The sequence below is a fragment of the Mustela nigripes genome, chromosome 18 (assembly GCF_022355385.1).
Source record: "Mustela nigripes isolate SB6536 chromosome 18, MUSNIG.SB6536, whole genome shotgun sequence".
Taxonomy (NCBI): Eukaryota; Metazoa; Chordata; class Mammalia; order Carnivora; family Mustelidae; genus Mustela; species Mustela nigripes.
Window position 1 is genome coordinate 465,041 of NC_081574.1, and position 23,360 is coordinate 488,400.

General features: G+C 54.7%; 1 protein-coding gene across 9 annotated transcripts in view; it reads right to left on the bottom strand.

Annotated features, from left to right (window-relative positions):
- Positions 1–257: 257 nt before the first annotated feature.
- Positions 258–23,360, bottom strand: part of ERICH1 (glutamate rich 1) — a 56,581-nt gene continuing 33,478 nt past the window's right edge. Inside the window, exons 1-6 of one of the 9 annotated variants that reach the window (XM_059384408.1) lie at positions 14,572–15,949; positions 13,559–13,742; positions 4,785–5,547; positions 4,217–4,584; positions 3,785–3,962; positions 258–2,531 (exon numbers count right to left, since the gene is read on the bottom strand). In XM_059384408.1, the coding sequence (XP_059240391.1) occupies positions 3,789–3,962; positions 4,217–4,584; positions 4,785–5,193 (951 nt within the window). In that variant the 5' untranslated portion in view covers positions 5,194–5,547; positions 13,559–13,742; positions 14,572–15,949 and the 3' untranslated portion in view covers positions 258–2,531; positions 3,785–3,788. Of the gene's footprint in view, positions 4,585–4,784; positions 5,548–12,705; positions 13,743–14,571; positions 16,022–19,377; positions 19,573–21,768; positions 22,255–23,360 lie in introns of those variants that run through there. The other 8 variants (XM_059384402.1, XM_059384406.1, XM_059384407.1 and 5 more) reach the window with 8 other exon arrangements.

The window sequence follows — 23,360 nt, forward strand, 5'->3', positions numbered from 1 at the left end:
GCACACAAAGGGCTTAAGGGGAATAGTCAAGTCATAATCTAGATAAATGCAGAAAATTCCCATAGTGACATCTAACTCTTCTCTGAAAGTCTCAGGAAACAAATGATAGAAGGACACCTGCTACCTTGAAAAAGGGAACGTATCAAAACCAGTAATAGGCACATCACAATTGATAGACAACTTTTATATAATTCATCCAAAATCAGGAACAAGATAAGGATCCCTGCCATCATTGCTACTGCTTAATAGAACATTTGATATCCTGGCCAAAGGTATAAGGCATGAAAATAAAATAATAATATTAAAGATGGAAAGAGATAAAGTGTTATTGTTTATAGTTGATTAGCTCCTCTACATAGAATCTGCAATAGAATTTATGTACTTTTATTTATTTATTTTTAAAGATTTTATTTATTTATTTGAGAGAGAGAGAATGAAAGAGTACAAGCATGAGAGGGGGAAGTCAGGGGGAGAAGCAGACTCCCCGCCTAGCAGGGAGCCCAATGTGGGACTCGATCCCAGGACTCCAGGATCATGATCTGAGCTGAAGGCAGTCATTTAAGCAACTGAGCCACCCAGGTGCCCCTAGAGTTGTACCTTTAGATGCACCTTTAGAACTAATAGGAAGTTCATCAAGGTTGCCAGGTCCAAGATCAGCTTACAAATCAGCATCACTGTTCTACATCATCAATAGTCAATTAGAAACATTATAGCAAAAAACTAAATGTATTCACATGCTCTTGTAGAAAATATTATAGAAACATTGTAAAAGATAAAACATATAGTAAATAAGTAAGGAATCATCCTCATAAATCTATAGAATATGCCTTATATTCCATATTTTCCTATGGAATCTTATCCCCAACAGGGCTGGGACCTGGGTTGTTTTCTTCATTACTGTCCCTCGTGCTAAGGACTCTGATAGCACTCAGTGAGCATGTGTTAAAGGAATGAATATCTAATGGATGAGGAATCAAGAATGAACCTAAGGAAGAATGCACCAGACTTTTAGGGAGTCTGTCCAGCTCTGCTGAAGGACAGAAGACGAGGTCTGGACAAACGGACAGATACATATCTTTGGATGTGACATAACATCACAAGGATGTCAACTCCATTCAAACGTATTCTTTGCGATGCAAATAAAATCTCCAGCTGGAATTTTAGGTAAACTCAAAAATGCCACTTGAAATTTACATGAATAGCAAAGTCAGTTTTAAAGTTTAAAGCAAAAGGGGACTCTCCTTCCCCTCAATGGAACGTTCTAGAAGGCCTAACTAATAAAGGCTGCGTGCTTGTGCAGGACCAGATAGATCAATACAACAAAATAGGAAAAAAACGGACCCACCATCATATGGGACATCCGACACTGAATAAGGATGACATACCACAATCTCCCCCAGAAAAGGACCGCTTTTTTAAAGCTCGAGACTGAGAAACTTGTTCATTACATGGAGAAAACAACGAAGCCTGGTCCTTAATTTCATCATCAGACCTGGACTTACGCTGGATTAAACACTCGACGCGGCAGGTAAAATCATAAAGAGAAGAAAGTGCAGGTCTTTGAGCTCTGGAAATGGAAAAGTGTTTTTTACCAAACCCCCAAGGTACAAATTAGCAAGTATGGTGGATGTGCTTGCTGAAGACTCAGGAGCCCCACTAACACGCCCGGAGCACGGGAGATTGTCTCTCTGTCCAGACCCGGAGGCGCAAGCTCATGGCCTTCAAGGTGGTGCCCACGAGGGCGTCCTTGGGTGGGCTGTGCTTTGTGGGGGTCGCCCACCAGGGCACCCTGCCCATCCACCCCTGCGATGTTCTGCGACCCCTGGGAAAATGCTAAGCCCTAATGGCACCCACACACCCGAGGCGGGGCCGCACCTGCATGGGAAAGGGCGCGTCCCTGTCCTTGGAGCCTCTGCTCTGTGCTTGAGTGGGCAGTGGGACCTCGGCATCGAGCTTGTCCTGCCGGCTCTGCAGGGGACGCCGGGCCCAGCTGTCTTGTTCAGAAGAACAAGAGAACTGTCTCCTTGGGGGCGTGGCTCTTGGGCTCATCCTCAGCTCCAAATGTCGGGGCCACATCCTGGTCCAAGGACACATCAGGGAAAGCTGGCGTCCTTCCTGCCTTGGGCCTGAGGTCTGACCGCAGGTGAGGCTTCTAGGGGCCATCCGAGGATGACCGTAAAGTTGTGCCTGTCCCTCCAAGTTCAGCATCTGTTCCAGACACTTTCCTTAGGGGCTGCTGGCGTGGCTCGGGGAGCAGACACCCAGAAGCCGGGCTCCCTGGTGCCAGCCCTGCCCAGACACAGCCACAGAGCTGCCCGGCCTGAGCTGGGCATCCACTGCCCTCAGAACCTCAGAGCTCACCTGCTCTCAGGACAACACCCCGAGGAAGGCGAGGACGCGGGATAAAACGTCAGAGGGCCCTGCCACCTCCTGGCTGAACCTTCCAGCTCCTGCCGCCTCTATGTCTGTCCACCTGTCGGTCCACAGGTCTGTAAAGCAGGTGTCACGAAGACCGAGGCTGCACAGGTGCCCTGGAAAGGATGAAGTATTTTCTGAGGGCTGCTTAGTGCTGTGCACCGTCTCTTCGCAGGTGGGGCCCTAACCCCCCAAGGGACCACGCGCACCAGGGTCGGGGAGGAGAGGAGTCTCGGGGTGGTCGGGATGACAGCACAAGGACAACCCAGGGCCCTTCTCTGCCAAGTGAGGGCCCGAGCTGGCACCCAGAGCTTGGACGTCCAGCACCCAGGGCATGAGGAACAGATTCCGTAGGGTACGGGATTCAGGAGCCTGCGTGGATGGACAGGCTGCTGGCAGCCCTGAGCAACGCTGGTGGCGGCTGCTGTTTTACTAGCAGTGACTGGAAACCCGCAAGGGGCTGGGTGCATGGGGACCGTGTGCTGTGCCGCCGACGCAGTGAGGACAGTCTCTGTGCTGCATGGCCCCGCAGTGGCGGCGGAGCTCGGGGGTGGCTGTGATCGCGCCTCACTTGATGAAGCAAGAGGGGGAGGCCAAGATGCAGAGACTGAAAATATGCTTCTTCGTGATGAGAAGATCCCAAATTAAAACACCAGGAGGCCTTATGCAAGCAGACAAGTGGCATCTCCTGCAGGGCGAGGTTAGAAATAGATCCGGGATCCCAGCTTCGGGGCGGCTTAAAAACGGTGGAAAAATAGTGGCTCAGTGGGATAAGCCGCTGCCTTCGGCTCAGGTCATGATCTCAGGGTCCTGGGATCGAGTCCCGCGTCGGGCTCTCTGCTCGGCAGGGAGCCTGCTTCCTCCTCTCTCTCTCTCTGCCTGCCTCTCTGCCTACTTGTGATCTCTCTCTGTCAAATAAATAAATAAAATCTTTAAAAAAAAAAATAGAGGGAAGTAATTTGAGCCGAGTGAAACACCCGAGTATCGATGCTCTAAACCCTCGGTGCTCCGGCCTCGCCCGTGCTCCGCGGTCTCAGAAGAACACAGGCTTCGGGGCCGCACCTCCCTGCCTCGATCTGTTTTCTTCCCAGTGGGCGGATTCACACAAAACTGGTATTTCAGTGAAGTCGAATTAGACACTGCGAGCCCGTGCACACTATTTTGGGCTGAAATTCAGCTCAGGTTGTCAGTCTAGGGGCAGAAAGGAAACTGACATTCTGGCTTCTTTCAGTCAGCACTTTATGTGCCAGGAACGGCGCAGGTTTCTGGGGGTGAAGGGACCCCAAGCAGCACATTGGGTGGAGGCCTGTGGGGAAGAAGTCTTGGAAATACTGGTTCTGGTTCTGAGATCGGTATTTTAAAAAATCACCCCTTCACTCCCTGGAGAAATGGCTGGTCCCGGCTCTGGGGCACGGAAAGCATGAGATTCGCCCGCACAGCTGAGCTTTCAGAGAGCAGGGACGCGCTCGAAGACGCAGCACGCCAGGAGGACATTGAGGCTGTCTTGAAGGGGCTCCTGTGGGCCCAAGGAAACTCCATGAGTCCATCTGGGGCGAGAGAGACAGAGAGACAGAGACCCAGAAAGAGAGGCAGAGAGAGCGCACCTCGCCCATCCCCACGGAGGTGACATCACACCGTCTCTCCCGGGGTGGGGGGGGGCAGGGCAGAGGAGGGTGTGCGGCGGGTCTGGGAAACCATCAGCCACAGCGGGAGCAATCCGGGCCGCGCTCCAGAGACAGAGCGCCCACAGGCGCCCGGCGTCAGCGGGTTTACACAGACCGTGAGGTGGAGGCTGTCTCACCTTCCCCGGCCACAGGGACGCGGGCTCAGAAGAGAGCGTGCAGCAGCCTCGTGGAGAACACGGGGACCACGGACCCGTCTCTACACAGTGGGCGCTGAGGAAAGACATGGCCCCACGTGTGGCGTGACCGCGCTCGGGTCCCGGCCGCCAGTGCATCTCCGGGACAGCGGGGGAGGGCACCAGCGCACAGCAACGTCCACTCCCCACGCGGTCACGGCGCGGGACACGGTCTGCGTGGTCACTCGTGGTCAGGCAGGTATACCTTACGGTCCGGGGCTTGGGTAAGAGGCGGCTCCATCCCCAGAGGCTGCCCAGGCCTGCAGAGTCCAGGTGGCCTGAACAGACCCGGGTTGCAAACCTCACACGACCTAGAAGTGAGTCACGAAAATGTGCGGTAAACCAACCAACAACCAACGTACTGAACAAATGGGCAAAGGACACGGTAGCTCTTTCTGCAAAGGGGCGCAGAGCCTGGGCTTTGCTCCAGGAAAGGGTTCGAGCCTGCTGCCGCCCCTCCTGCCCCTCTTCCAGGGAAGGGACGCGGTCGAGGCTTTGGTTCGTCACTCACAGCTCTGAGAAACATCTCGGTGCACAAGGGCCCTGCTCTTCCAGGATGCGGCCCTCGGTCCTGACCTTCCAGAAGAGCTGATGTTTCTGGCTCTTGCCTGCAGTCCGCTGGGCTTGTGCAGAAGCTTGCAGGGAACTCTAGACAAAGCGGACAACGTCACTTCCAGGAGAGCCACCACCAGCCATGCCCCCACCTGCTCGGCAGTGTTTGCTCCCAGTGGCCGGCCCGCTCCTCCCAGGCCCGCTCCCGGCAGCCCCGGCACCCTGCACCCCAGCCGGCCGGCCCTAGAGGGAGCCAGAGGGCCCTTTATAGGGGCCACAGCACCCACGTCAACACTGGCCACGTGGCCGTGTCGGGGATTTTGAGCTGGAGGCCGGTGAGGAAGAGCAGCTCTCTGCCCCCGCCCCATTTGCCTAAAGCCAAGACATCAGTCCCTTTGGTAAAGGCGCCCCCCGCTCACAGACCAGCAAGAGGAGGGCAGAGCTAGGCCGGCCACCCTAGGCGGGCACACCGGTCCCGAATACTCAACCTCATTCGCTCCCCAGTGTCGGCCGTCTCTGTTTGCCGCCCTGAAAGCCTCCGAACTCTGTTCGTCTGGCCTGTCACCTGGCTGCAGTTGTTTCTCCTTCGTCCAGATGAGTGTGAGCGCGGGTTGCAAAGCCCTGGAGCTGCTCCTGCGAGGGTGGGCGGTCCACCTGCTAACAGACTGCGTTGTTCCTGCGTGATACTCTGTCCTCCGCGGGTGAACCTTCAGGGCCTCCGCCTGGAACCCAGGAGGGAGAGGAGAAGCTTTCTGGGCTCCCCTACACCCTCAGCGAGGCCCTCCTCCATGCCCAGGGTGTTCCCCCGCGGTGATGTGGCAGTAGGAGCCCGCAAGCCCGTGTCCACCCTGCAGGGACCTCAGCCTGGTCCAGGCCCGCCCTGTGCTCCCAGCACCAGGCTCCTGCTCAGCGGGCGGATGGCCCCCCGAGCGGCGCGGCTCGGGCAGCTTTCAGCCTCCACTGCTGGGCTGTGGTCTCTCCGTGCCTCCTCCATCGGGCCCTTCCCAGGCTCCTGCGGGTCATGAGGCCAACAGGACAAGGAGGAGGGCTCACGAACACGAAGGCGGCTCTCAGCGAGCCGGGAGAGGGAAACACAGGGCACACGCCGGACTGAGTCCCGGCTGCTATGCCACATGGCCCAGTGGCAGATGGTCGACCTCGAGTGGGATCCTTGGGAACATCTCATGTCTCCCCTTTTGTTCTGTCACTGAAACATGCCCCCCTGAACCCCTTTTCAATGTTGCTTAGCAATTTTATGAATAAATGTAGAAATTTTTTATAATCGAAAATGCTATGTACATAGATAAAATCCATCTTAAAAAAAAGAGGATGCATACTAAAAACATGAGTGACTATCTGAAGGAGCTTTTTAAAAAAATTTAATTTAACTTATTTTTTCACTGTTCCAAGATTCATTGTTTATGCCCCACACCCAGTGCTCCATGCACTACGTACCCGAAGGAGCTTTTTTAGAAAAGTAAACAGTTTTCCAACTGGGAACTCGGCACTGCATTCTCAGTAAGGAATGCCTTTCAGCCACACGGACAACCCACGGCCGCTGAGAGCTCCGCAGACTAGAAAACCAGAAGCCGTCTTCTCGTGTCTTCGTAGGTGTCTCTGCAGAGTCTGGGTCCACAGGTGGACCCTGTGTCAGCTCAAGTCAGGCACGTGCCTTTGGTCCTTGGGAAGAGCAGCAGTACTTTGTTCTGCTCTTGATCTTGGCCGCACACCTTCCGACAGACAAGCCCTCTGTCATCTCCAGACCCGAGGCTCTAGCTACAACTTACTTCCTAAATTTCACTTTGTCCCTGTACTCAGACATCCTAGAGCTATAGTTGGCTGTAAGTGAACTAAACACAGCAAATAGTCATTAAGCCTGCAGATAATTTTCTGTGTGCCTATTGCCATATGCAGGACTCTCTTGGACTCTTGACATTTAAAAAATCTGATACGAATTTCATTAGTTCTTCTGCCTTTCTCTCAGAGATTTCTGATTTTTACCAAAGAACAGATCTCATGTTTCAAATTGTAAGTAAACCAGAATACCTGCCATGTTGGGTAGCTTGCTCTGCTGTGGTTTGTGTGCTTGTTTGTTTGGTATGTCTGTTGTATAGTTGATCAGTTAAGTGGCTGATCGGTTGGTTGTGTGGCTATCTATGTGTTTGGTTGATTATTTGTGTGATTGGTTGGTTGGTTTCTGGATGTTTGTGTTGTTGGGGTTGGTTGGTTGGTTGTGTGGTTGTTTGGCTGTATTGTTGGTTGGTTGACTGGTGTGTGGTTGGCGGGTTGTGCCATTGTTGGTTGGTTGGTGTGTGGTTGTTTGTGTTTGGTTGGTTATTTGAGTGATTGGTTAGTTGGTTAGTTTGTAGTTATTTGGTTGTATAGTTGATTGGTTGGTCAGTGCATGGCTGTTTGGTTGGTTGGTTGGCTGGTTAGTTGTGTGCTTGGTTAGTGTGTAGCTGTTTGTTTGGTTGTATAGTTGTTTGGTTATGTGTTTGAACGGTTGGTTGGTTGGTTAGTGTGTGGTTGTCTATGTGTTTGGTTATCTGTGTGATTGGTTGGTTTGTAGATGTTTGTGTAGTTGTTTAGTTGGTTGTGTGTTTGTTTGGCTGTGTGGCTGGTTGGCTATGTGGTTGGCTGGTTAGGGTGTGGTTGTGTGGTTGGTTTGGTGTGGTTGTGTGGTTGGTTGTCTGTTCCTTGATGTCTTGGGCCCCAGCTGCTGAATTAATTTTGCTGCTCATTTCACCCCTTGTGACCACTCTTGAGCCACACACAGACTTTTCTCCTGCTCACTCTCGTTTACCGTCACTATCCACCTCTCTCCCTGATCCCCCACGTCACTCCAATCTGCCTGTCATGCTCATTCTACAGCTTGTCCTTTTATCTTAATATTCTTGCCAAATTGGTGCTGTTGTTTCATGTGTGCACATTTTTAACTTACGTGAACATCTCACCATGTTTCTTACTTTTTTCTCTGTTCAGTGCTCTGTGTTTAGTGCTCTGTGATGCCAGTGTCCACCTAACGCATTATTCTAACAGCCACACCAACATCTGGCATGACCCAGCTTTCTAAACCCTCTGGTTGCTCCCCTTCACCTCCAAGGACCTTAGAAAGCTCTGTCTGGTTTAGCTCTGGAATTTTAAACCAGCACAATGTGTCCCTTGCACAGTTGGCTTCCTGTGCTTTGGAATGGAGGGTCTCTTTCAGGTTCAACTGTGCATCCCATTCTGGAGCCCCTGGTGCCAGTTCCTGCCTCCCACTCTGGTCCATGGTATACCATACACCCTCGTCCTCTCTGCACGACCTACGTGGGATCCTAGGCCTTCATCTATTCATGTCTTCCTCTGTGTCAAACCACTAGGCTCTAGGACCAAGGACGGGATACAAGCCATATCAGACAGCACCTCCCCCAGAGTACGCCGCAATCTGCAGGCAGACACAATGGTTAATGTCACACAGAAACACATGGTTAGATGTGGTGGGTGCCATGGAGGAGTGGTTCCTGGGCTTCAGAGCATGAACTGCAGGGGTGCGATGAAGAAACTGAGCAGCAATCCCAACACAGAGGAGGGAGCACTCTTGATGCCCTCGGTGTCAGCTGGGAGCCCTGCTCTTGGCGGCACCGGACCCTGTCCTTGGAGCCTCTGCTCTGTGTTCTCTAGAGACTCCATCTTGTGCTGGGGTACGGAAGGCATGGTCACTGGCTGCACTGAGCTGGGGAGGGAAGGTCGAGGGATCAGAAAGCTTCTTAGTGGACTGCCAAGGACTCCTCCTCACCTCAGCCCTGAACTCCACCTTTCCTCTTGAGAACCTGGTCTTGTCGAATCTTCAGCTTCTGGCCGGCTTAGCGTGGCCTGTGTCTTAGTCCGCTCAGACACTGCGGACCGAGTGGTTCCACAGAGCAGACAGCTCTGGAGGCTGGGAGTCTGAGATCAAGGTGCTGGCATTCGGTTCTTGGTGAAGGTCTCTTCGGGGCTTCTGGACGTGCCTTCCCGCTGTGTGCTCACGTGCTGCAGAGGGAGCAAGCGCTGGTCTTCGTCTTCTCACAGGAAACCTCAGAAGGCCTCACCTCCTGACACCGTCCCACTGGCGGTCAGGACTTCATTGTGTGAATTGTGGCGGGGGGGCACTCGGTTCACAACGTGGGGTGTCCTTCTGAATAAACTGTGTTGAGTGATTGGTGGTGTGGTTGGTCGGCTGCTCCTTTGTGTCTTGGGCCCCAGCTGCCGAATGAATCACGCCGCTCACTTTGTCCCGTCATCATTCTTGATCTGCGCGTGGCCTTTTCTTTGGCTCACGCCCTCCCAAAGGTGTAGTGCCTGTGCTTCCTCTCCCTTCTCCTCATCATTGTGCGTTGTGAGCTCGTGTCTTTAAAGAAACCCCCCTCCAGGGCGGTCACTCAGCTTCAGGGCCTTGGTTGGTGGCTCCCAAGCAGCAGGTTTCGGAGAGATGTGGACGTAGGAAAAGGCCTCCTGCGTGGACAGCAACACGCAAGGGCTGCTGGCCCTGGGCGCTGGGTGGTGGGAGCTACCGCGGTCCGTGCCCAGGGGCCTGGCCTCCCAGGAAGCCCACTGACCCCGAGCGCAAGGCTGTGCCCCACATTCCCAGAGCACAGGGGAAGGTGCCCCCAAGCCAGGGCGGTTCCCGCCGCACCCCAGCTCGCCGCACCTGTCTCCTGCGGGCCAGCTCGGGCTGGTCTGCACGTTCTCCTGCACCTCGCGTCCACATACCTCCTCAGCTTCAGCGGAATAGCGACAATTCAGGCCCCATTTATGTGAGAATAGACCGCGGGAAATCCCCGCTTGTCTTTCCTCGGTTGGCCAAGCGTGCTTTAACCAAATAACAAGGCCGTGAAAACTTCCTCTTGTGCCACAAGAGCCGATGTGGGGTAATTATTCCAAAAAGTGACTGTCAGGATGGCTGACCGAGGACCTGGGAACAGGCTGTTTCTGGACCTTTCCTTCCCAAGCCTCAGTGGGCTGGCCGCCTCGGGTGTGGCCAGGAGACCTGGGGTTCTGGCCTGTGGGCCTCCTCCACACTTGGTCCACATGGCTCCGCCCCCCATGTGGCACTGACTGTCCCCATGCACACAGCTTGCTGGAACATGGGCTTCTTTTCAACGGCAGCGCACACCCCTCCTCGCCGTCCTCAGGCACCCAGATCCCGAAGCAGCTCAGATGAGTTTGCGTTTCAGCCCCACGATGTGCACATGACCCAACGAAGGGGCCTCTGCCCTCAGGGGCCACGCACGCCCCTTGCCCGCATCTGGTCCCCCTCTCCCAGGGCGACGCCGCTGCTGCTGGGGACCAGCTTCCTGCCAGGCCAGCAGTCGCCGGCACGGAAGCAAGGACTGCCGTCCCCTGCAGATGCGGCCAACTGCGCTCCTGACCGACGCGAGGAAACTGCATTTGTCCCCCAAGAAATGGAGCTGGCTCTGTGCGGGCTTGTCTCAGGCTCGCTGGGACATCTGAAGGTCAAGTGGCACCTGGGAAATGGCCACGTGCAAGAGTCCTGAGCGTGGTAAGACGTTGGCTACCCCATCCCTCCTGGAAAGGCCCCTGGACTAGACCATCTCGGTGAAAATGTGTGCACCCCCCACTGTAGATGGAGCTCACGTGAAGGTGTGGCACGTCCCTGGCATCTGCTCCCCAGAATGGCCTCAGATGGGCGGCTGCTGTCAGTTACTGTCCACGCTTGAGTTGGAATGTTCCAGTCCGTGAGGACAAGATTGTCTACTTTCAGACACATATGTTTCTGGCAAGCGTCGTGGTGATTAAATTTGAGGGGGAGATAGTCTTGCGGTAATTTCTGGCAAAGGTGTGTCAGCTCTCGTGAGTCATCTGCATGGCCTTGTCGGTGCAGATGAAAAACAGCCGTGGGACCGGGGACGCTCCCCTCTTCCTCCTGCTCGGCCAGGGCCGGGCCCGGCCCTCCTCCAGGATTCCCAGACAACCTCCTCCGACCTGGCTCTTAGGGAGCGGCTCAGATACCGCGTCTCTCCCCAGATCTCCCCGGAAGGTGATTTCTCTCTCCCCGGATGCCGACAGCGTCTTCCCCACACTTCGTACCCACACCTAAATCTTGTAATCTACTTCCTATCTGACGGGCGGCACTGAGCACACCCCACCCCTGCCTCCAGCTTCTCTTGTAAAACGGAAGGGGCTTCGTGACCCAGAGTGAGCGTCCGGGGCCACACGCCTGCCTCGGCACGGTATGTTTGTTTTCTAGGAACATGTTTCTTAAAGCATCCAGTGAAGGGAGAAAAATGAAGAGGGTCTAACATTTGAAGTCCATCTTGATATTATTTTCTGGAAATCCATATTTAAGTAGCAAAAAGGAAGATAGAATCAAGATGTGAGCTATGGGGGCTCACTTGGGGGACTTTAACAATCTGGCCTGAAGGACTGCTGAAGGCTGCCGGGCTTTCCCAAAATAAAAGCCATAATCTGGGGGGGGCACTCAGTGTCAGTTCACCGGGACTAGGTTAGTCTCACCACCCCTCTGCACCAGGTCCCACAGCTGGGGCACTCCCCTGAGTTAATTGTAGAATATTTACAACAATCCCAGACTCATGCGTGTGTACATGGGACATTACATATGCTGACTCACACGTGTGTACATACCAGGTAACTGCGTATGCTGACTCGTGTGTACACACAGGGCACCCGCGTGTGTTGACTCATGTATGTGTACACAGGACATCTGTGTGTGTATATACGGGACACCTGCATGTATACATACGAGGCACGTGTGCATGCTGGCTCATGCGCGTGTACACGGGGCACCCGCTTGTGCTGTGACTCGTGTGCACATGCACCAGGCATCCCATGTGTGGCCGACACTGCCATGGCCGGGTGTCCTATGAGCAGTATGAGCCCAAAAAAGGGTTGTCTGCATTTACTGCAGTGCCCAGACATTCCCCAATCATCAGATCTAAGTTAACCAAAAGGAAGAGCATCCCGGGGGGGCCCAATCCATCAGAGGGAGCCCTGGCAAAGACTCAGCTCTTCCTAGAGTGTTCTGCTGGCTTTGACTCAGGTCAGGAGGGACTCAGAGGGTCCATGGCTGGGACATGGGGGTCCTCAAGGAGCTGAGAGATGTCCCACCCAACAGCCAGCAAGAAAACCAGGACCTCAGTCCTGAACCACAGGAGCAGAGCTCCGCCAACAGCCTGGGAAGACCCTGAGCTCACGAGCCAGGGGTGCCGTGCCTGCGCCCTGACCCACAGACACGGGGAGGGACTACATGGCTGCTGCTTAAAGCCACTGGTTTTTGGTAATCTGTTGTGCAGAAGGAGAGTACCAACACAGTGGTGAACGGGTTTGGGGGAATATGCAGCCTCTTTGAAGTTGTGTGTGATGTTCGTGTGGGGTGGGGGGTGGATGCGTACATCTGCTCCTTATTTTGGAGAAGCCCCAAGGCTTTCATCAGAGTCTCTGAAGAATGTGTTCCCAAAGAAGACGACAAGCTCCCTGGAGAAAACACTAGGGCTCAAGCACGTGCTGGACACAGAAGAAAAAACTAGATTCAGCCAAGCGGTGCCAGTGAACTCAGGGCAGCTTTTCTCTGAAGACACGGCAGCCTGGGGTCGTGGGGGCGGGAAGCACTTGTGTGCATGCCAAGGTCTCCTCTCAGGCCTCTGGGGTCTCTGATGGCGGGAAGGTGTGGACGGGCTTTCCCTGAGGTGCCAGTCTCCATCCCAGCAAGCTAACAGACACCCCATTTCCCGAGAGCTTCCTTCCCTGTCGAGACTGGCTCACAGAGCACAGGTCACATGGACCCTGTGACTATCCTGCACTTTTAGAAACAATAAATGGACCTAATTATTACCCAACTTCAACCCCATGGTGGTGAACAGATTACCATTTTTAGGCCGACAGATTAGAGACAAGATTTATTTGCTTTTGTTCTGTAGAAGAGGGATTTTTTCCTCCTTTGAAGAAGAATATATAAACTCACGGGCCCTGATCACCCCTCTCCTCCCTGGCCCTGGGGTTACACCCTGCCCTGGTGTAAGCTCGGGTGTGGCCTAGGAAACAAAGAAGGTAAAACCCGAGCTGGGGAGAGGCGAGGAAGGGCGTGGACAGTAAGAGGAAAGAGACCAAATAAAGGGCCGTGTCTGTCTGCCACCCGGAGGGTTTTCCTCTCCATCAGCTGTGTATGAACTTGCCATGCACAGAAAAAACGTACATTGATCACAATTAAGAGACACAAATTAGAAAGTGAGAATTAACAGGAAAATTAATGTATTTGTCACTATTTTCATATTGGCAGACACGGCTTATTAATTCACGGGCACTGAGGGGAGGTTCACAGCCTGGCACAGTGAGAAGACAGGTTTCCCGAGGCCAGTCAGGGAGGCCCTGAAGGCAAGTAATGGCTAACATCTCGCCTGTGGAGTGGTCCCTTGTCCCTGCAGGACGGGGAGGACTCCTGCGTCTCGGACGTCACCCACATTCTATGCTGACTTACTATTCAGGGAGAGGAAGAGGCAGCGGATGGGTAGGACACTTGTGCAGGGGACCTTTCTGCCTGGGGCAGCGTGGGGAGGAGCCCGACGTCAGGAAGAGTGACCCTCCTGCCCCCCTCTCCCACCTTAAGATGTGTCCTTCTCAAAATGCCCCCTTTAGGACAGGCCCCCACTCTGCCCACGGGCAATCATTTTCTTGGTCACAGCCCTGGGGTGTGTGGGCCTATGCCCGTGTCCAGGTCTAGCTAGTGGCTCCACTTACTGACTTTTATGAAGCTCAGGTTGCTTCACAGCACCTAGCTGCAAACTGATGGATCTCCAGAACAGGGAGCAAATACTGGCTGTCCCAATCTGTCTCCAGAAGGTTCCAGTTAGTGGAACAGGCATCTCTCAAGGACACGGAGGGTGATGAGGGGGGAGGATCTCTGGAGAATGGGGCGTCCACACTGGAAGGAAAGAAACAGAATGGTCTCCTTCAGAGCTGTATACAGAAAACTCTAGGCAGCACACACAGACACCACTATTATCCAGCAAAGTTGCAGGATACAAAACCAATATATAAAAATGAGTTGCATTTCTATTCTAGTGATGAACAATCTGAAAAGGCAATTAAGAAAACAATTTCATTTACAACTGCATCAGAGAATAAGATACTTAGGACTGAGCTTAATGGTGGAGAGAAAGACTGGTATACTGAATACTACAAAACATTGTTAAAGGGAACTTAGAAAGAGACGTAAATACACAGAAAGGCATCCCATGTTCACGGAGTGGAAGACTTGATAATAGTGTTGAGATGATCACAGCACCCAGAGTGATCTCCAGGCTCAAGGCAATCCCTATGAAAATACCGAACATATTTTTTCCACAGATAGAAAACTCTAGCCTAAAATTCACATGGAATCTCAAGGGGCCTCTCATAGCCAAAACAAACTGAAAAAGAACAAAGCTAGAGGATTTACACTTCTTGGTCTCATACCTTTCACAAAGCTAGAGTAATGAAGGACAGACATACAGACCAGTGGAATAGAACAGAGAGCACTGAAATAAACCCTCACATCGACAGTCAGCGATTTTCAACAAGGGTGCCAAGATCAGGAAAGACCAGTCTTTTCAACATACAATCCTAGGAAAACTGAATATCCACACACAAAAGAATAAAACTGGATTTTAGCTTATACCATATATAAAAATTAACTCAAAATGGATCAAAGACCTAAATGTAAGAGTTATGAAGAACTATCAAACTCTTGGGAGAAACCTTATGATACTGACCTGGCAATTATTTCCTAGATATGAAGCATCAGGAAACACAGGAAAGGAAGACACAACTCAGCTGGACTCCACCAAAATGTAAACAACTGAAACAGGAGTAAGAGAGAGAAAAGGCAGGCAGGCCACAGAATGGGAGAAAACACTGTCAGATCATTTCTCTGATAAGGGATTAGTATTCAGAATATATAAAGAATTCTTATAATCCAATGACAGAAACCAGATAATCCAACTCACTAATGGACATTGACTTCAACCGGTGTTTCCCTGAAAAAGAGAATGGTCCACAAGCAGGCGAAAAGATGCGCAGAAGCATCAGCGCCTGGGAAATGTGGACTGAAAGCACAGGAGACATCGCTTCGCTGCCTTCAGGACGGCTCCCGCCAAGGAAACAGGAGATACGAGTGTCGGTATGGACGTGGGGGCCATGGCACCTCCATGCAGGGCTGGTGGGATGCAGGGTGGTGTGGCCACCGTGCACAGCGGACCAGCATTTCCTCAAGAAGTCGCACGCAGAGTTACCATCAGTCCCAGCAACCCTACCCCTTGAGAGGTGGGAACACACGTGTGCACACAGGATTCCGTGCACGGTGTCCACTAATCACAACAGCCAGATGTCCGGTAAACAAAATGTGGCATACCCAGATCGTGGGATGTTGTTTAGCATGAACACAAAACTGCAGATTACTCATGGACACTGCATTGTACACTGATGAATTTTATGTCATGCATAGTTCACCACAACGAAAAAATACATTTTCATGGACAAAGCTAACGACCTCCTAAACTGTGAGTCCGCTGACAGGTGTTTCTAGAACCCTCTAATCCTACAACAGGTGACTATCACCAACACAAAAGGAAAGGTCAGACTGGGAAAACGATGCTCCTGATGTTCCCGAAGCAGACCAGAGCCAACAAGGAAGCAAATGACAGACCCGACCAGGATCCTGTCACTGAGGCCACAACATTTAACATCCGTAAAGTGTTCTTGAAACACAGAGTTTCGAATACAAGTTTATATAGCTCTATAAAAATAAACAATTTCAAATCATACAGTCTGTTACATTTAACAGAACATGTTTTCAAATTTTACAAGAATCAAAGCAACAGGATCACTGGGCAGTAATCTGAGTCACAGCAATTTCCGGTAACTGAGAAAGGTCCATTTTATCCCGGTTTCTCGAAGTCTCGGACTGCGTGTTGCTCACTGTGTACAACACACAAGCAAACAATGCGCCGGGATGTTTTCCTCGTTCCCGGGATCCGGGTTACAACAGAAGTCGGGGGGATTCTGTCTTCTTTGTAGGGATGTCTCTGCTGACCTCATGTTTGCCTTTGAGATTTTCTTGCTAAATGTTCGCTCTTCCAGACGCACTGATTTATTCCCAGTGTTTCTCGGGAAGGATGTGTGTGATCCAGTAATTAAAGAAAGCCGAGAGCACTCTGGCCTGGTCTGGGAGACAAGCACACAACATAAAACAGAAAATACAGTAGCACAGGAAAACCCCAGACAAAGACGGCCCGTGTCGGTCTTACAGAAACTAGCTATTGGCTCCAAGCACAGCCTGCAGAAACCCCAGTAAAGCTCGGCTCTGGTGCCGAGGTGATACTGGCCGCGGCACGCGAGCCCTCGGCACACGGAGAAATCCCGGGGGTCGATGTTTCCATCAGGTAAGAGCCGGCCGTCTGCAGGCTGTGTTGGACCTTCAGAAAACCCGCCACAGAATCGCGTCACCCCTGGCACGCAGGGGAAGCCACAGGCACACAGAGACCCAGTGGAGGCAGCGGCACGCAGGGGAGCAGAGCACTCAAGGGTTGCAGGCGGAACCCCCAAGCGGGGCGTGGGGACCCCTGGCACAGGCGTGCGCGCAGGGGAGCAGAGCGCTCAGGGGTCAGAGACAGAGCCCCTAGAGGTGTGGACATGCAGGACCAGCGCAATCGCCCCATCGCGCCCTGCGGCCAGATTCTGGCTCAGCCCGCCCCTCTCCCGCCTCAGGGGCCTGCCCAGCTTTGGGTGCAGGTTCTCTGGCTCAGGTGCCAGGCGGCCTAAGCACTCGACACTCCTCACAGGCTGCCACCAACGCACAGCGACCTCCCAGCTCCCACCGAGCGTGGACTGCCCTCGGGAGCCACCTGCGGCCAGCGCCCCTGCAGCCCGGTCTGCCGTAGGCAACTGCGCAGGGAGCTCCGCCCCCGCCCGCTGGGAACAGAGGCGCAGGGCAGAGGCCATTCCAAATGTTCCTGCTGCCCGCGCCAGCGGCCTGGCCCCTGACCTCTCGCTCCCTCACCAGGCGTTGAGGAGGGTCGCAGGACAACATGCAGTAGAGGCCCAGGCTCCTGGTGGCCCCGGGGCACCTGCATGCTGGAACCATAAAGGGTCAGGGAGGCAGCCCCCTTTCCTGTGCACCAGCTTTGCCCTAGCTTGCACACACACAGGCAGGACCGTGGGAGGAGACTGACTGGGGTGCAGCCAGGAACCCCCCCAGCGTCAGGAAGGGGAACGGCTGAGCGGTGGGAGGGACCTGTGCTGCTGTTCCCAGGCCGCCTGCTGCCCACACCAGGCCCACGACATGCCCACGTCAGACACACCGGCCTCCACAGACAGGCCTCACTGCCCGTGACACACTCCGTCTACAAAGTAGCTTTGAGCAGAAAGCTTGGAACGCATCTCCTACGCGCACTAGCGGGGACTCTGTTTCTAAGAAAAAGTGCTTCAAGTGCTTGTCAGTTAAGTTCCACCGAGTGGGGAAGGGAGCGTGCCTGTTGATGAAACCTGTCCAGGGACGTGGATGTCAGAAGCTGAGAAACATCCCTGCTAAATCCCCACGCGTGGCCGAAAACTCTGCCGACACATGTTAGAGAAACGCAGACGAAAGACCTCCGTGGGAGGAACACAGCACCAATTCTGAAAATTTAAAACCATTTATTTTTATCTCATAAATACTTTATATTTGTTTAACTTAATAAAACTGGCTTTCTGCAATTTGAGCTGAAACCTGATGGAAACTCAAGTGTGCTCCACGCAGGAGAACCCGCACTGAGTGCGGACCAGGTAACCACCAGAGCCGGGACACCAGCTCTCGGAAGCTCCGGCCGCCCAGCCGCGCCCCTCAACAGAAGGGCTCCGGGAGCCTCAGCCTCCCCTCCGCAGTGCTCACCGCACACGCCCTTCCAGGCTTCCCCCGCCTCCTCCTGCAGGGGCCCCCGGACGGCTCTCCGCTCTCCTCCACCTTCTCTGCTCTGTGAAGGTGGCCCCTGGCAACCTTCCCCGTTCTCAGCCCCACGCTGGGTGTCCAGCCGGCATCCTGCCTGGCCCCCGCGTGACCCTGGCTCCCCAGGATCCCTCTCCCGGGACTGCCCAATGGAGCATCACAGCTCAGCACCCACCGCTGGGCTCTTCCAGGGGCTCAGGCCCCACGCCTGCCCACGTGGCCACGCTGTGGCTCTCACCTGCACAGCCTCCCTGAACCTCCACACCTCCAGATGGCTTCTCTGTCTGTCAGCTAGGCCCCCAGCCTCCTGCTCCTGACCCTTCACTCTGGTCTGAACTTGAGAGCCAGGGGTGTTGCTTGTATCTGGGAGCAGAAGCCTGTAGCCGGGGCATGGGCCATGTTGCACTCGGGCCGACACCACCACCACATCACCCTCCATCCCGTCTGTCCGTGCCCACGACCCGCTCCCATGTGACCTCCACCACACTCCGTTCCAGTGCGTTTGTCCCTGGCTGCAAGAATATCTCCTGCTGCAGGATTTCCTGCTCTGCAGACTCTCATCTCACATGTACACGGCCGGCGTCCGCTCCCGACCGCGTCTCCCGTCTCCCCACCGGGCCACGAGCCTCCTGTCTAGCGCGCATACAACTGGCGTCCGCTCCGACCGCGTCTCCCGTCTCCCCCCCAGGACACAAGCACCCAAGGGCAGGGCTTTGCCTCGTTCTCCGAGAATCCAGCCGCTGAGAACAGAACACGAAACAGGCAGACGCTGATGAAGTTCAACAAACATGCTAATTCAGGACACTGGGGGCAGCTCTCCAGGACCCCAGCTCGGGGAGCGGCAGCCCCAGCTGGAGAATGAAGTGTTGACAGGCCCTGTCACTCCCCTGCTTGTCATCCCCGTGCCACACCGGGACTGCCTTACCGTCCCCTCACCTGACCTGATGCTGTGATAGACCTTCCAGCTGCACCAAGAGGTTTCTGGGTGGAAATGGTTAGTGTGGCCGCTCTGACATTCTTGAAGTCGGCAGAACACCTCCATTCACTCAGCCATGTGCCTGGTGGGGGTCAGCTGTGGGGCTCTGCGTGGCGGTCCTCCAGACAAAGCCCTGACTTTCTGATCCTGGCCGTCTGCACACTCCCGTGGCCTCACATCCCCCCACCACCCATTTCAAGCTACTGACATGAAGTCAGCCCTGTGGCACTGGGAGGACTTGAGCACGGCTGGCCCAGCACCTGGAGGTTTGTGTGGAATGAGTTCCCTATAAAAGCTGACACACAAGGGGGAAGTCACCCCGTAATTCATCTGTCTCCAAGGTATTCGGCAGGAAGAACAAGTTAACCTCTTAGCAGTACAGCAGAGAAGGGAGAAGGGAAGGGAGCATTTAAACGGGTGACGTCTGGCCCTAATGGTTCGCAGCTCGCCGCCTGGAAGATCAGACGGCACAGGTCCTTCTGCGCCCGTCCCAGGAGTCGTGCTTACGGCACGCCCAATCCCGTGTCCCGACAAGCTGCACACACGTCCCGCTGCTCCGCCTCGGGCTGTTCTGCCGCCGAGCGGGGTCTTGGAGGCAAGCCCTAGGGGCCCAGTACGTACCGGGCGGCATGGTGCAACACGCCGGGAACCTCTCCAGGACGCGCTGCAGGCTCGCGGTGTCTCGCATGAGTAACAGTGTTTTCATGTGATCCACCAGGAGCACGTCGGAGGGGGCCACGCTGTGGTCCTCGACACGCTGGAGCAGCTCCTGACAGGCCTCCGGGGACGCGGCTGAGTCCCCATCCTTGCAGGCACCTGAGCAAAGCCAGGGTCACAGAAACGCATGTTCATGTTTACTCCCGTCGGGCGAACGTAAGCCCCCAACCAGACGCGTCTGCTCGGAACAAGCTGTTTGCACGAAGCCACCGGGAGAGACCATCCGAGCAGAACGTGAACCGGGAGCAGCGAACGCGCGCTGCTGAAGCCGGAGGGGCCTGCCTGTCTGCGCCTCCCCCTCCTGCAACACCTTCCAGACACGCTGCTGGGAGTCCCGGGCAGCGACAGGGCCCCGGATACCCCCAGCTCTGCGGACTGGCCTCGGGGGCCCCTGCCCCCACTCCCGCCGCGCGGCGAGCGCTCGGGGTGTGTTTTCTGCGTTAATCCCACCTGGAGATCCTAGGCTTTCTGAGTCTATGACCTGACGGCCTTTCCCGACTTGGGAGAACTCCCAGCTACTTCTGCACACGCCCGCAGTGCCCCGTCCTGGACTCCCACGCATGCGTGTCTGACCCGCTCCCGACCCCTGCGGCACCCATGAGCCTGGCCCCTCCTCTCCTTCGTGCTGAGCCGACCTCCTGCTCACACTCAGCCTGGAGACCTTCGTCTCAGCGACCGTACTTCTCAGAATTTCCATTTGACTGTCTGAATAGATTGAGGCTATCTGATGAAATTCTCCAATTTTTTCACCTTTTCTATTTTTTTTTATTAATCACAGCTCTTTCAACGCCTGTCTGATAACATCAACGTCTCCACTGCATGTTCGTCTCGTGGTTTCTCCCGCTAATTTAAGTGTGTGGGGATGGAGTCTGACGGTGGTCTGGCCAAACCTGCCCCTGCGGGACTGAGCGGACACCCCCGCCCACCCCTGCTCCAAGTGTGTGGCCCTCTGGGGTGCTCGAGGGGTCAACCCTTGTCAGCCCCGTCAGCACCCCAAAACTGCCGAGGTCCACTGTGGTGTCAAAGCTCCTGGCATCTCCCTACCTTCTGCCCCACGGTGCAGCATCGGGCAAAGGTTCGGAGGGACCCACTGAGCATCTGCTTCTCTGGCTCTCCTTCCACACCACACATGGCAGCCGCTGGGCCTCCCCTTCCCCTCTTGAGGTCTGCCTGCGGCTGAAGCTGAGCCGGTGGGTGAGCGTCCCAGGGCTTGGCCGGCCCTCCCCTGCACCCTGCTCCAGTGCCCACAGGCACGGCCAGCACATGCCCCCAGGGGAGCGCCGCTCAGCCTTCACATGGTGTCACCTACTCTGGGGTCTGCCCTTTCAGGTGCTTTTCTGCAGAACCTCCCAGATCCACAGGCAACGGGTCCCATACTTAGGTCTTCTGAGGCTTCTGTGCCTATTAGCGCTGTGTTCCTACTAGCCTCGTCTGGGTCGGTTAAGTCCATTTTCACTCTGTCAAGACACAGTGCTGACAGGTGTGCTAAAGGCAAAAGGGTAAAACTGATCTATTAACAACGGCATTTTTACACCCTTGTGTAAATCAGTTCCTTACCCCCCAAATTATCCCAGAGCCAGTATTTCTCAGTCTGGTTCATAAGGTCAAGTTCCTGTTCACATCAGGATTCACCAAACCCACCCCAGCCGCTGAATCCACTGGAACATCGTCAGAGCAGGCAACGTCTGTCCCGAGCGCCTCTGTTCTTGGGGTGAACACGGCGGTTCGACAGCCCCTGCTGCTTCCTGATCCTGAGGTCGGCGTCCGTCAGTGGACACCAGTGCGAGGAGTTACCACCCATGAGAATGCTTCTGCTCCCCTCGTCCACCTCCTGCAGCAACACAGAGAGCTGCTCAAAGACGCTCCCCGAAAACCTGAAATCTGTGAGTCCCCTGCAGGGAGTGAACCACAGCGTGCCCGTGCCCACACCACGGCCCGAGCAGCTCCCCGAGGTGAGTGTGAGGCCGTCAGCCCCGCCAAAAGCACTTACCTTTCCCGACAGCACCACACCCCCGACATCGGGCTGAAAGCAGTGGGGTCGCGGCCACCACCCCCGTGAGGACGCGGACACCAGCCCCGTGAGTGGCCGCAGCTCCACATGGGGCCGCACCACTCTCTGGCACGCCTCCAGCCGTACTGGAGAGAGTTTACAGATTCTGATCTTGGCCTCAAAACTAATGACTTACTTTGACTGCCGAATGTTTTAATGTTCTACATTTTAAGCATTTAAATAGTTTACTGTATTTTTTCCACAAACATGGATACCATTATTTACAAGAATGGTAAAAAACATACCATCATAAAAATAAATTTCTTGTGTCGACTTCAGAAAGCTTAGGATCCCATCTGCCTTCTCATCGGTACTTTTCACATCTTCCTCATTGGCATCTGTCCTGTCCTGGTGCTCCCCGCAGGCGTCCGCACAGTCCTCCTCAGCGTCCCCCTCAGCGTCCCCCTCAGCGTCCCCGCCGCCGTCGGCCGGGTCTCCTGGATCGCTGTCGCCCTCCTCGGGCTGGTACATGAAGTTGCGGCCAGAGGCTGCTGTGAGTAAACCCGCGGCTTTCTTCCTCTTCATCTGCTGCTTTTTCTTCAGTTTCCTCTTCTTATTTCTACTGATCGTGGGGCCATCTGTGGGCTGTGGCTGCGACTTTTCTTGTAAAAGACTCTGCTGTTTCTCTAATTCTGCTGGTTCCGTGTGATCATTACTGGGATCTTTAAGACTCTTCCTGGATTTATGCTTTCTCGCCCTTCTTCTCTTCGGCGGGTCGGGAAGCACCTCCTCTATAAAAACAAATTCAAATACAACGGCATTCCGTACAATGGAACCACAACAAACACAGCAGGCTAAGTTTTCCGTTAGAATCTTGCAGATTCCGTAGAAAAGGAATTTAAAATATTTACCTGAGTGCTTCTCAGCTTTATCTCAAGTGACTACCTGACCGGGGAACCGGGGACCTCCAGAGAGGCCCGCGCGAGGACAGACTGCGCGCACCCACTGTTGCTGCAGTTGTGGCAAACGTGAGGTTTCGGGGATGCAAGAGCTGTTGCGGTTTTATTGGGAGTGAAATGTCAGGCCTGTGGCCGTGGAGAAAATACGTTAATTCCTGTTCCTTGAGATTTTACTTTGGTGCTTCTAAGAGTTACTCGGATGTGAGAACGAGTCATAAGAAGCAGGTCCTGTGCAGGAACCAGCATGAGGTCACAGCCCGAAAGGAAGGAGGAGCCTGGGCTCACGGTCAGCAGCACAGGGTCAGCTGTGCACGCGCCCCCAGGCCTCTGACGAGAGCGCGGCATCGGGCAGGGCTTGTGGACGGCAGTGGTTGGGGGGGGGTCACAGAGCTGACACAGCCACCATGGGAGTCCTGTACCCAGGGGCCACGAGTGTCCCCCCCCCCCCGCCCCTTGGAGGTGGCACAGACAGGGTCCACGCCAGCCAACGACTCTACAGGCCCGGCCAAGTGGCCCCAGGAGCACGACCCCCACCAGTAAGTCTCGTGTTTGGGGAGTTCTCATTCCTGAGCGGCACCCCCAAGGGATTACTGTGGGGAGTCAGAATGTGTGACGTCTGTGGGCCACGGCGCAGGCACGGTTACTGTGCTGAGTAAAACCCTCCCTCCCGGTTGCTCTACTCCAGGCTGTAATTCCGCCTCTGGCTTTGCTCACAGACGCATACACAAAGGCTGTGCCCACATGCACATCTCTCGCGTGGCCTCTCTCCTTGCCCACCTTGATGGCCGCCCTGTGGCAAGCTCCAAGTGACAGAGACAGGAACCGGCCAGTGCTGGCGCTCTGGACGCATCACCTCCTGCCCTGCGCTCCGGACCCCAGGCCACGGCGCAGCCCACCCCCGCTTCTCCAGCTGAGCGTCCGCCCGCCGGCCCGCGCCC